This window comes from Cryptomeria japonica, chromosome 10 (assembly GCF_030272615.1).
Source record: "Cryptomeria japonica chromosome 10, Sugi_1.0, whole genome shotgun sequence".
Lineage (NCBI taxonomy): Eukaryota > Viridiplantae > Streptophyta > Pinopsida > Cupressales > Cupressaceae > Cryptomeria > Cryptomeria japonica.
This window is the reverse complement of record NC_081414.1, coordinates 115,175,449-115,188,891: the sequence shown is the minus strand read 5'-3', so window position 1 is coordinate 115,188,891 and position 13,443 is coordinate 115,175,449. Positions and strand designations below refer to the sequence as shown.

The following is a 13,443-nucleotide window of genomic DNA, read 5'->3' as shown; positions in this document are numbered from 1 at the left end:
AACAGTTTTGTAGTACAATGGTAAGAAATAGGATTGGAAAAGATCTAGGAGGAAACACACTAAGGAAAGGGCAGAAAAAAGGAGTGTAAAATTTTAAGGGGTTACAATTTACAACACTACAAATATATATATGCAAGAAAGCTATATAAGCATACAATATTACACATCTATATTACCAAAGTATATGCTAGCATATAGACATAAACCAAAGGACCCTATGTAATTTCTTGCCTATAGAAGAAGGAAAGAAATCACAAACCATTTTTGAATGTCAAGTGGATGGAGATGAATGTGATGATGGTTGCTTTTGAACCCACTGACTTGACCTCCTCTCTAAACTATCCTAAAGGTCCACCTAATATAGTAAAAAATATACACATTGGTAAATAGAAATTTAGTTATGAATTGGCATAGCTGGATACTAATAATCTCTTTGAGTTGATTTCTACATCTCTTCATCTGTAAAAAGGGAATGTTCATGATTTGGAGTTGTGAAGAGCTGTAGTAAGTATCAAGATAAAGTTTTATCTATAAATGTATATCATTTAAATTTTCACTAATAGATAGAGAAAACAACAAATATAATATGAAATTTGCTAATCTAGCTCATATCTTTGTCAAATGAATCGAAGATGATTATGCTATGAAAACATAACGCTCCATTGTGATATGTATAATAAGAGGAATAACAATTGGTGTCATCATGTAAAAATGATTATTAAATTTCAAAAATACACTTAACATTATTTTACAAAAAATCAATGATTAAAAATATTCTACCTTACCTAGTGGAAGTTGCATGAGCACTTTGACTGACACGTACTGATGTTGAAGGCACATTATTAACTCGTTTAATGTCCAATCTAAGTTACAAGATTACCGCTCATATAAGAATAAAGTCTTGACATAAACTATACCTATTATTTCTTTTGATTGTTATGTGCAGCCTGATAGCAGGTACGTACATTGGTTCAGTACCAACAGAACCATGGGTTTCCAATGGGTTTTAGCAGGTATAAATACCCAATTGTTTATTTAGGTGCACGCTCCATCAGTTGCATGTGGTATCACTCTTATGCCCATTGTCGTGTTCAGGCCTACACCACGAAACGCACAAGGTCTGCATGTACCTGTGTACGTACAAGATTTCACTGAAATCGAACAGTCAAGTTTCAAAATATTCAAAACATGTTTCTACGTTTTCTTAATTGTATAATAACTAGTACCAATTTGAATCCCTGCTACTGCAAAATTCTTTCTCGTGTTATGACTTACAGCTCCATGACATTTAGTGAGAAAAAGAAAACATGGGTCATTGAGTTGAGCTGAACTTCTGGTAAAACAAGATATTGAATAAAATTTCAAAATTGAAGATAGACAAATGTAATAATCCAATTTTCCATTTAAATCGTTATCTAAAAATATTAAGTTTATCATTTTTCCACAATCTATAATAATTCTTACTGTTACTTCTATTCTATAATAGTGTCTATTCTTTGAGCTCTAAATTTCTAATAATAGATCATAAGGTGTGATCTGAAATGAGCTGTCTAAATTTCTAATTATAAATCACAAAATTTTTTAATAATAGATCATAAAGTGTGATTTGAAATGAACTGTCTAAATTTCTAATTTTAGATCACAAAAAATACACTCAAATCAAACTCAAAAACAACAAGATTAAAAATATTGTAAATCACTTAACCAATTATACTGCGGAGAACTTCTGTAGATTTCCTCCATTCCTTGTTCCAAGCTACTTCTGTAAATTCCCTCCATTCCTTGTTCCAAGCTACTTCTGTAAATTCCCTCCATCTCTTGTTCGAAGCTATTACCAGGCCTTGCTTCGATTCTGAGATTGTCCCGATAATAGTATGGCCACGAGAGACAATCAATGTCCACAGTTTGCATTTGATTGAAATTCAATAAACTCCCTGATGCTTCAGAATTGTTTTCTGTACCATGCTTAGAAGGTAGCAATGGTGACTCTACTAAATTGGGCATGAAAGGTGGAGAAAATTGATCAAGATTTTGCATGGATGGAAATCCCAATTGAGCAGAACTTTTCTGAATTCCAAGGTCGAAGAAACCAGAGTCATTCTCCGCCAATAGCTTTTCTTCAGACAACATTTTGAAATTCTTTATATTTTTCACACCAGCAGGGGAATTCAGATCTTGATGATCGGAAACGCTACTGCCTCCATATCTATTGCAGCACCTTGATAATCTAACCGCCTTTGCTTTGACAGGAGCAGATTTCAGGATATGATGATCTCCAGGAGGAGCAATATTCAATTTTTTGCTGGGGGATGATGGAGGCTGGTTGTATGGAAGGCACTTCTTGCTTAGTTTTGTGTTCCAGCAGTTCTTTATTTCATTATCTGTTCTACCAGGCAGTCGTCCTGCAATCAGAGACCATCTGCATATAATATTAAACAATGTCTTGTTTCAGGAACATTTTATGGTTAAGTGTATTTAAGTTAGAATAATATTGGGATCGATGATCTTTTGGAAATACTGCAAACAATAAGTGGTAAATAGATCATTTATTTTAATGAGAGATATGTGTCTGCGAATCACTTTTCCTAAAATATGGATCAATGTGTTTGATTCAAAATCCATAAAATTGAATCTGGATAGTAATATCATAACTTAACACATAGAAGAAAGTACCTCCTACTTATCAATCATCTATAATGAACTACTTGGACTCCAATGTGAATGGTTATAATTAGAATTTTGAATAGCTGCACACAAAAAAAAAATAACTGAGAGACTTGTTCCATCCTTTATTCATTAACAGATACACATATTTATAGATACACCGAACTCAATAACTTTCCTTTTATCATGTTAATAGCTATGACAGCTAACTAAAACTGTTCAGCAGCAAACTGGAGATTTATTGTTAATGAACTGAAACTTAACAACAGATCTACAGTTCCACACTCCAACATAAACTAGTTTCAATAATAAACTAGACACCTATGGCTAAATTTCAGTTCCTTACGTATATGCCAACATATATCTCTACTGAACTTCTCTTTAGAGAAGGATTAAAACCAAAGCAGACTTTAATGGGTTCAATAGAGATAATCTAAATTAGACTATCTTGGCTTTAATTATTTTCTGCGACCATCGATTCAATTTGAAGACTAAAAAGTTTGTCATTCAATTGATTTAATACTAAAGAACTACTTATCAATTTTCTTATATATAAGTTCCATACCGAATGATCCATCACAAAAAGAAGATACTATACCTATTACCGAGGAGTCCATGCAATCGAATAATGAGTTCCTCTTCATCAGCAGAAATGTTTCCACGCTTAATGTCTGGGCGAAGATAGTTCATCCATCGCAATCTACAACTCTTTCCACTTCGATTGAGACCTGAAAAAACAAATTCTTTTTAATAACACAGCTTACGATTTTGATCTTTCTGGAAATGAATGAAACTTACCTGCTTTTATGGGTATAGAACTCCATCTTTCCTCCCCATGATTTGTGATATATTCTCTCAAAATCATGTCTTCCTTGGCAGTCCAGGCCCCACGGTTGATCGCAGAATCTATAGAAGAGGAACAAGGAGACCTACCCATTCTAATTTCTGATGCAATGCCTGTGTTGATTAGATCAAGACAAGCATGTTTATATGCTACAACAAACATAACAATAGTGGTCCAAATGACCCAGTCTGAAGCATGTCATAATCATCACTACAGTTCTAGGCATGTCGGCATTTTCTTTTTCGTACGACGTTCAATAATGGTACGACGTTCAATGTAGAAAGAAAGCTCTCCTGGCATGACAGCAAGTCAAGTTCCATGTGAATCAGGCGCTGATATTGTGGACTATAAAATGAATAAAATGATTCATTAATAACGTGGATTACAAAATGATTCATTTTCATTTTTATTTAGCATAGATTCATCTGAATGAATTAAAACGTTTATATTTCATCCTGTAAAACCGCAAATCTCGTTTGAGAAATAGACAGATTTTACTGATGATGGCCCACCATCACAGTACTCTTTTGTGAATCAGGCGCTGATATTGTGGACTATAAAATGAATAAAATGATTCATTAATAACGTGGATTACAAACTGATTCATTTTCATTTTTATTTAACATAGATTCATCTGAATGAATTAAAACGTTTATATTTCATCCTGTAAAACCGCAAATCTCGTTTGAGAAATAGACAGATTTTACTGATGATGGCCCACCATCACAGTACTCTTTTGTAGTTTCTATTTACTCCCAACATTGGAAAAAAACGATGATTATGCAGACCTGGTATCAAAGAGGAGTACAATCCTTAAGAGGTTAAGGACAACAAAAATGGCACATGGCTGATACTTGAAGTCATGGGAACCAAGTATATTGAGAAGAAGACAAAACAAGAGTTTGAAGATGAGGCAATTACTTTGGAGTTCAATCATCAATCGTTATCTTGAATAATGATTAGGTGATGGGTGTTAATTGTTTTATTTAAACATGAGTTAATAGAGGATAATTTTAAATTATATAGTTGGAATCTAATAGATAGTGTTAAAACACATTTATGTTAAAAGAGAAATAATGATCAAGTGGGATATATAATGAATAGTTTATAAGATATGAATATGTTGAAAGTTTAATAAGTGGAATAGTAAGTAAATGAGATTTGATTGTTGGAGTAAATCTATAGTTAAATGTATTTGTATTGAAAGAAACTTTGGATTTTCATTCATATAAGTATCATCTAGATGCAATTAGTGTCAAGTGAACAATTCATATTTTTGAAAGATGGGTTCATGTGTGTTAATTTCATAAAATATGCTTTGCATACAAACCCAAAAGCTTGCATGCTAGATGTCTAGTAGCCTATGACCTTATGCATAACTCTTGACATAATGTGTCACATGTGTAGTATCATATACCATGTCAAGCCATTGCATGCAAATCCTTACCTAGTGGGCCATTGATACAACATTAAGAATCATGCCACATAACCAAAAAATATGTCTCACATTTGCCTATATGTTCATTACTTATGTACAAAATTTTATAAAAAATAATATTTTTTAATAAAAAGACAACTACATACCTATTTTAAAAAAATTAGAGAGTGTCCCTTTGATGCCGGTGTAGGAGTTGTATTACATTGTTTAATAAACCACTTGATGTGGTAGATTGCTAATTTTCATAATCGCAAAAGGATTAACATAGAGAATCAAAATGTAAGTTAATAATTTCAATTTGTTTGCATAAAGCATCAAGCATTTGATTCGATCAAAATCAAGATTGAAGTAACTGGTGAAATTTTTGTATCACCCTATGTAGTGCAATTTCATTCTAAGCAGTTTAAAGTGTAGTCTCTTCCAAATAAAGGAATTCAAAGTTAGTTAAAGAAATCAACCAATTGCAAGGATAATGGGAAAAGAGGTTAGTTCCATAAGGTGGTGATAGGTATATTTTCGTAATGGCTAAGTATCCTGATGATTTTTTTAAAGTTACTAGAAGAGGTGTCAAGTGAAATTTGTGGTCATAAATTATAGATCATAATTTTTTTAATTAGAAGAGGTGCCCAAATGGAGATATACAAACTATTTGCAGCAGAAGAAGGTGTGGTAATTGTTATAGGTGGAGATGTTGCACTAATAGAACTTCATCACATTTTGACAAATAAAGAGGATAAAGAGAATTTATTGTCAATAGAAGAAGAGTGATTTGATAGAGATGAGAAGATGAATATTGTAGTTGATGGTAACAAGGGAAAAGCTATTGCGGTGAAAGAAGAGGTGATCTTTATATTTTGTGATGAAATTCATTTTTCTTAATTTGCAATGTTGAGGGTTGAAGAGTATGAAGAAGAACAAATCAAAATTTTAAGTTTTCATGGAGTTGTAGGTGTAGATTTGTATGAGAATGTTGCAGATTGCAATGTGGATGATGTGAAATTTTGATGGAGGGGGTCAAATAATATTGGGTTGTATCCCACAAAGGAGGAGAGGAGAGGAGTAATTCTTTGGAGGTTGACAGTTCATGGTGGATGTAAATACATAAAGGGGAAGGAGGAAAATAAGTGTAGAGCAGATTTAACGGAGAAAATTGGCAATTTTGACAAGGTGTTGAAAAAGGAGAAAAAATAATTAATTTGCAGGTAGGAAGAGTAGTTGTACTACTCAGCTCCATTTTGTCAGTCTATGCTAACAAACTTCTTATTTGATGTGCTGAGCAATCTGCATCATGAAAATTGTTTAAATTTGATTTTTGTCTTCTTAAAATTTTATTTTTGTAAACTCCAATATAATTTTTGATTGGTGATTTACTTCCAATCCAAAAGTAGTTAATTCTTCAGTGATGGTTTTGTGCCGGAAGAATGAAGGCAACTAAAAAAAATAATAATATTTATTAAAAAATATATAGTTCCAAGTTGGCTGCATGAGGGGAGTTGGAGAGGCATAAGATGCATAGGAAGGTGAAGTGAAGAGATAGCTGGGTATGTGCAGGATTATGAGGGGCCAAAAAGTGGTGATATCCTGACTAAAGTTAGGATTGATAGTCTGGTTGAAAAATATCTATAACAACTGCATGACATTTTTTGAAATCAAAACATGTGTCACATTCTATGCTTCGTATAAAATAGGATTAAAAAATAAAATTGAATTTCATAAAGTTTTGACAAAGTTATGATGATCAAACATACAAGTTTTTTATATTTTTAAAAATTTGTAGTAAAAAAATCATAATTAATTATTTATTAAAAAAAAAAAAATGGTATGTGTCACATCCAGACATGAGTCTTCTACTTATTTCTAAAATCCTATTAAAAAATCTTATGATTTGATTGTGGTTGGGATGGTCAGACAGGCTCTTTCTTCTTATCTTTTTCTTGAAATTTTAGTACTACTGCATTGAAATCTCAATTTTTTGTCAAATGGTTTTTTTTTTTAATAAAACAACCAGTAGCTTAGAAACTGCAATCAATTTTCTACAAATTTTATTCTTACATATTTTTGAAATAATGTTGGTAACTTTTTCAATTTTTTACATTAAGTTGCCTAACTCATTTTTTTTTAATTTCATTGCCACTTAAGGGCTTGATTGGCCTACCACGATCTTGCACATGCCCAGTTGAGATTGGTTGGGAAGAAGTGATAAGAGAAGGAATTAGCAGACAAAGGCACAATAAAATAATAGTTTAATTTGTAGGTGAAAACAATGATAAAACAGAGGGGCTACGTGAGAAATTTGCAAAGGGGCTAGATTCATAACGGCAAAAGCCTACATTGAATGTGAAAAGACACAAAAGAAAATAAAGTGAATGTAAAAAGACATTTGCTAGAAGTAGAAGCTAGGTTGTTGCATAGGGAAATCACGCAAAGTAGATGAAACAAAGAAATTAAATTTATAATGGATATAAAAAACAAAAGATGATGAGTTGAAAAAATAAGAGGGTAAGAGGAGAGTAAAAGAGTGGAAACTAGAAGAAACATAATAGAAGATGAAGGGTGAGTTTGTTTGTTGAATTAAGTTGATGAGAGTGTGGCAAGAAGAGTTGATGTTTGTTTTTATTGAGATGTATTTTGACAAGGTAAATTTTAAATGTGTTGTGGTATGTTTACAAGAACAATGTAATAAGGGGGGAATGCTAGCATAGTAGTTATATTATAGTATTTAATAAACTACTACTGATTATGAGATTGATTATGGAATAGTTACAAAATTTTATCAATCATGTATAAATATTACTACTGTATTTCTGGTGCAGTCATGGTAGGAGAGTCCCCAAGGAGAATAGTCCAGACCATGTAGCAAGAGTAAACACAAAAGAAGCAAAACAATATTATGGATGAAATGCAGAACGGAACTTATATTATATCATGGAATTCAAATACAAATTGGTTGGCAACATGCAGGCTTACATATTCGGCACGTAGGCCTGATTACAAACATGCTCAAAATATAGTATCTGGGCTCAAGCAAGAATGTGGGCCAACTCTGGATCTCCTAATATTATGATTATTCTTCTATATCTAAAATTTGTCTTCCATATGCTTAGGTACATTGATTTATATGATATTCGTGGCTCTAGGATGATTCACGTCAGCCAAAAATGAAAACAATATCGATGAAGAAGGTGTAATGTGTAGAACAACAAGGTCAGTCTCTGCCAAAGGAAATCCTCTGGAAACAACATAGAATAATGTGGAGACCCACGAGAAGGTCGGCCATGGACCAAGGAATGTTGGAGGGTACAAAATTAGACTCTGCAAGCTACGAAAATGATCTTCAAGATTATCATTAGTAAATAGGTCCAAATGGCTCCAGTGCACAGGTTAGAAAATTGTCCCATATTCTGGAAGTGATAACTTGTTGGAAAAAGATCCAAACAACCCACGAACCTGTTAGAGTAAAGGTTTTAATTTAATCATGTTGATTAAATTACCTTTATTCCTCTCTTAAGATTTCACTTTAGTTTGCATTTGTGACATTTATTAATTATTAAATGTCTACCTATTAGGGTTTCTTTTAGGGTTGCACAATATCCTTTTATAAGGATTCATCATTGTAATTTATCTCTCTTTTGGATGAATACATTTTTTCAGCTTTCAGAGCACCCTTGCTTGTTTGTCTCCATCTCTTCTTTCTATGACAGGTTATTTGCATGCAGGTGATCTTCGGGGTCTGTGAAGTTGGCTTTCTCAACTTCTACATGGTATCAGAGCTCCAGACCTGCTGCTTCCTGTTCGTCTTCTGAAGAATTTGGAGCTACGAGGGTTAGATCTGATTTTCCGGTTTTGGTTGCATCAGATCTGTGTTTGTCTTCTGTTTTTTATTTTGGAATAGGGGGGTATTTTTTTTTCGGTGCACTTTGAGCCCAAACGGACCTCACCGTTGAGCTCGTAGCGCCCAAAAACCCCTATTTCCATATAAAATTTGTCCGATTTGGACACAGTTGCACCAGGAGGCAAATTTTTTTTTGGCCCCAAGGCCGTACGGCCCCAGGGCACGCAGACCGAGGCAAAATCAAAAAAAATATATAAAAAAAGCTTTTTTTTTGTTTTGAGGAGGGCGCAGCTGTTTACCACGCAACACCGCCGGTGAGCCGCCCGGCGGCCACTGCCAGGCCACCGCCGCCGGCGGTAACCACCGGCCCCAGCCCGGCAGCCACCGTAGCGCCGCCCGGCCGCAGCCCGCACCCCGCCCGAGCGCCGCCGCCGCCCCTGCGCCGCCGCCCCCTGCGCCCGCCCCTGGTCGCCCAGAGGACCAGGGGCTTATTTTTTTTAAGCCCTTGAGGGCTTAAAGGGCCTATTTGGGCTTTTTTGGAGCAGTTTTACTAAATCGGGTATAACTCGGGCATTTTAGCTCGGATTTTCGAATGAAAATAGGCGTTGGAAAGCTGGTTCCGAGCCCGATCTAAAAGATGGAGATCTTTTTTTCTGATTTTTCCGTTTTGTAGTGTTTTTTGCCAGTCGAAGTCAGAACAAGTTTTTTGCACTCCAGGAGCCATATCTTTTGCATACGGACTCCGTTTTTCGAAAGCGAATAGGCGTCGGAAAGGTGGTTCTGTGCTCTTTCCAGATCTATCATGTATTTTTCCAGAATCTACACCAGGTACATTTTATTCAGTACTTTGTGTTTTCACACATCTGTCACTTACTTGGACGTTTCAGACTTGGAAATAATTTGTTTGCATGGGATGGCTTCATTTGATCTGCTTTATCAGTATTAAAGTCATTTAGTCTCAGATTTGTTTATTTGAAGAGTTATCATGGGTTTTTCTACTCACCCTTCAGTTGTATTTCTAGAACGGGGTAATTATGAGTCATGGGCAAAGGGCATACTTACACACTGTAGGTGGCTTAATATTTTGCCTTATTTGTATGATCTCATACCTGAACCAGCAACTTTAGAGGGAAAACTAGCTTGGGATATCATTAGAAATCACATAGTAGGAGTTATTTTGTCTAGTGTTGATTCTGACACTGTGTGGGCTATATCGGGCATTGATTGTCCTCACTCACTTTGGACACGTCTTTGGGAGATTAATGGAGACCCCAGTCTTTCTCCATTCCCAAAGGATCCTGCTTCAGATTGTCTTGTACCCATTGGTTGGAGAGATAACACACCTTTTGATCATGATACTTTAAAGGAACTTCACTATTTAGACACCCTTACATATTCCGATGAATCAGAGGATTGTCTCACAGTTCCTACTCTTCAGACTGAGATTGTACATGTATCAACATCATCTCCTTTTGTTCCTGATCAGTTTGATATTGCCTCTTCTTTGGCTCCTATTGATTCAGCTAAGCAGGACATCATACATCTTTCAGACATGGCTACTTGGGATTCTTATCTTGCAGGCATTTTGTCTTTGTTTGTAGAGTCCTATATTGCAGACTTGGAGGATTACTTTGAGGATTTTCAGCTCCTCTTTGTTGACAGCCATATTCCAGTTGTTAGCCCACCATCATCTGTGCATTCAGAGGTTGCAGTTTTTGAGTCTTCAGTTCAGTTTGGATTTGACATCTTTTGTTTCAGTTCAGACAGAGGGATTCTTCAGCATCCTATTATGGCACACATCTTGAGACAGATTGATTCTTCTCTCTTCACAGGGTTTCTTCATCTTCGTCCTTTGGATCCATTTCTTCCCAAGGGGAGGAATATTATATGCCGCTTCAGGATCTCTTTTTGGATTCTACCTCAGGCATCCATATGTGCGACAGGAGTTTCTTCATTGTGGGGGGGGCTTCTAGTCTCTTTCTTTTTCTCCTATGGAGACCATTGTATATGTACTTATATGATAGAAGTTGTCTATGGGGGGTATCATGTTATCCACCTCCTATCCTTATGTTATTAGTGCATTTATTTCTTTCATCTCTTTTTGGAGTAGAGTTTTTCCCATGAGGTTTTCTCTATTTCTCCACTTTACAGAGATTTGGTTGTAATTGGGTACCTGATCAGGCCTTGTTGCCGGGACCCAAGTTTACTTTCTTGCATTGTAGTTACATTTGCTTTCTTGCACATGTTTGTAACTGCACTTTTGCTCATCTTAAGGGGGGGTGTTAGAGTAAAGGTTTTAATTTAATCATGTTGATTAAATTACCTTTATTCCTCTCTTAAGATTTCACTTTAGTTTGCATTTGTGACATTTATTAATTATTAAATGTCTACCTATTAGGGTTTCTTTTAGGGTTGCACAATATCCTTTTATAAGGATTCATCATTGTAATTTATCTCTCTTTTGGATGAATACATTTTTTCAGCTTTCAGAGCACCCTTGCTTGTTTGTCTCCATCTCTTCTTTCTATGACAGGTTATTTGCATGCAGGTGATCTTCGGGGTCTGTGAAGTTGGCTTTCTCAACTTCTACAGAACCTAGGATAAGGTAGATGAAAATGTCCATGAACAAAATCCAACTCCGCAAGATCCGGTGAGAAAATGTGGCAAAGCACAAAATAGAATGTTGAAACTACAAGGCAGAACTAAATAGGAAACAAACTGAAATGCAAATGTTTTTGGTTGATGCAAGATTGCCAAGAACCAGGGATGCTCCTGCATCAATTTAAAATAAATTTGTCAAGTATCAACCTTTCTTCTCATTTTAAAGATCTAACCTTCACCAAATTAATTTAAAAATGTTCAAAAATAATAATATTCCATAAACTACATTCAAATTTCTACATCTTTTTTTACTAGATCTTTTTTTATATTTTAAAATTAAGTCATTTGATTAGTTATGTGGAGTTATTTAAGTTTTTTTGTATCATTTCCATTATCACTCATCCTAGTCTACTCCTATATTGATTCCTTCCATGATCTCTATGTGAAGTTGGACATAGCCAATTCACAATATTATAGAGCCCTCAAGCACCATTGAAGCATGCATCTATTAATTAAGTCCAAACTAATGTTGGCCAAGGTCAAGATGATGGAAGAAGCCTTTCATAGATTAATTTATGTAGGTTCTTATTGGACCATCACTCTTTAATTGGGAAAATTTCTCATAATACTCACATCCCATACAATTCACTTTGTAGGGATACCACTTTCACTAATGCTCTACCTAAGGGAGATACTAGTTATTGCAATACTTTCAAACTCCTATGAAACTCCCATGGCTTAAATAACTCTCTATATTCCCACCTTCTTTATCCTCTTTTAGGGAATCTACTTCATCCTTTTTTTCTACAACTTGAATAATTTTGCCTTCAATATCCTCTTATAGGGTGGTTATTCCTTATTCGTCCTTTATTTCCTCCTTTATCACTTGTGATCTACTTTAGACTATCATTGAAGTAGGAACATCACTCTAATATGACCTACAAGTACTATTATCCTGTAAGGGAGAACTAAACCTTAGTATCCAGCATGAGAATCAAATGGTCCTACCAATTGACCAATTTGATTATCATTGTGATCAATGATAAGTCTAAATTAAAGGGAAAACAAATCAGCTTTTGCATGCTAAAAAAATTTCTTAATTTTTTATCCAAGATAGTTAAATGCTGAAAAATAAAATCTATCAACTATTCCAATACTTAGTGATATGTGTAGAAGAACATGTTCAAAAGTATAATCATGAGTTCACATGAGACATACATGGTAGAGATAGAAGTTGACTCACTTGTCTCAACATGATAGGAACAAAAGCACATTAGACATTAAAGTATAACCTCCTATTTCATTCACGTAAGTGAGTGTAATATAATCCAATAGAATGCTTGTTCAATGGTAGCAACATGAAGAATATCATCTTTGAAGTCTCTATCTAGTGATTGAGTTTTCCAACCATGCCTCATTTGTAGATTTACAATTATGGATGGATTAATTCATAAAATGCCAATGTAATACACATCAATTTCATAAATTATTTTTAAGAGGAGATAGTTTGTGAAAGAATGAGCTAATTTATTATTGTGACACATATCCCCCTACTATTTTAAGATCACTTTCCCTTTCTTTTTAATGAAGGCATAAATTGACCCCCTATCAATCGAGTGTGCAAAAGGGTGGGGGGGACTTGATAGTGGTGATGAGTCTTGAGAGCCGGGTGGGGATCAATAGTGGTGACTTGATCTAGTTGCCTCAAACAATGACAAAGATGACAAAAATACTCCACCACAAAACAAGACTAGACATTATCCAAATAGTATGAGTTCTGAAGAAGTTCTCTAAGTTTATTAAAAGGCTAATATACTAACAAATGAATGGAGAGTTTTCGGGGCAAGTTTCTTAAGTTGAAGGAGTAGACAATGTCGTCCCAAATAAAAGTTAGTTATTTGAACTTACTCTCCCACAATTACAGTAGTAGGAATTCAATACATATGATGGAACGACTTTGAAGTAAATCTGACTACCAGTTAAAGCCCGTGGCAAGCACCCGAATAAAAGTTAAAGCATAAACTACCCATCTAGAATGGATTAAATCACACTCACTAAGCTTAC

The 13,443-nt window shown here is 34.7% G+C and overlaps 1 protein-coding gene across 1 annotated transcript; it reads right to left on the bottom strand.

Annotated features, from left to right (window-relative positions):
* Positions 1-1,659: 1,659 nt before the first annotated feature.
* On the bottom strand, positions 1,660-3,606 carry LOC131072544 (transcription factor MYB7). The gene is made up of 3 exons (XM_058008717.2): positions 3,463-3,606; positions 3,263-3,392; positions 1,660-2,419 (listed from the first exon to the last, which is right to left on the bottom strand). Exons 1-3 carry the CDS (start codon positions 3,599-3,601, stop codon positions 1,681-1,683), a joined length of 1,008 nt encoding a protein of 335 aa, XP_057864700.2. The 5' UTR covers positions 3,602-3,606; the 3' UTR covers positions 1,660-1,680.
* Between the last annotated feature and the right edge of the window lie 9,837 nt (positions 3,607-13,443).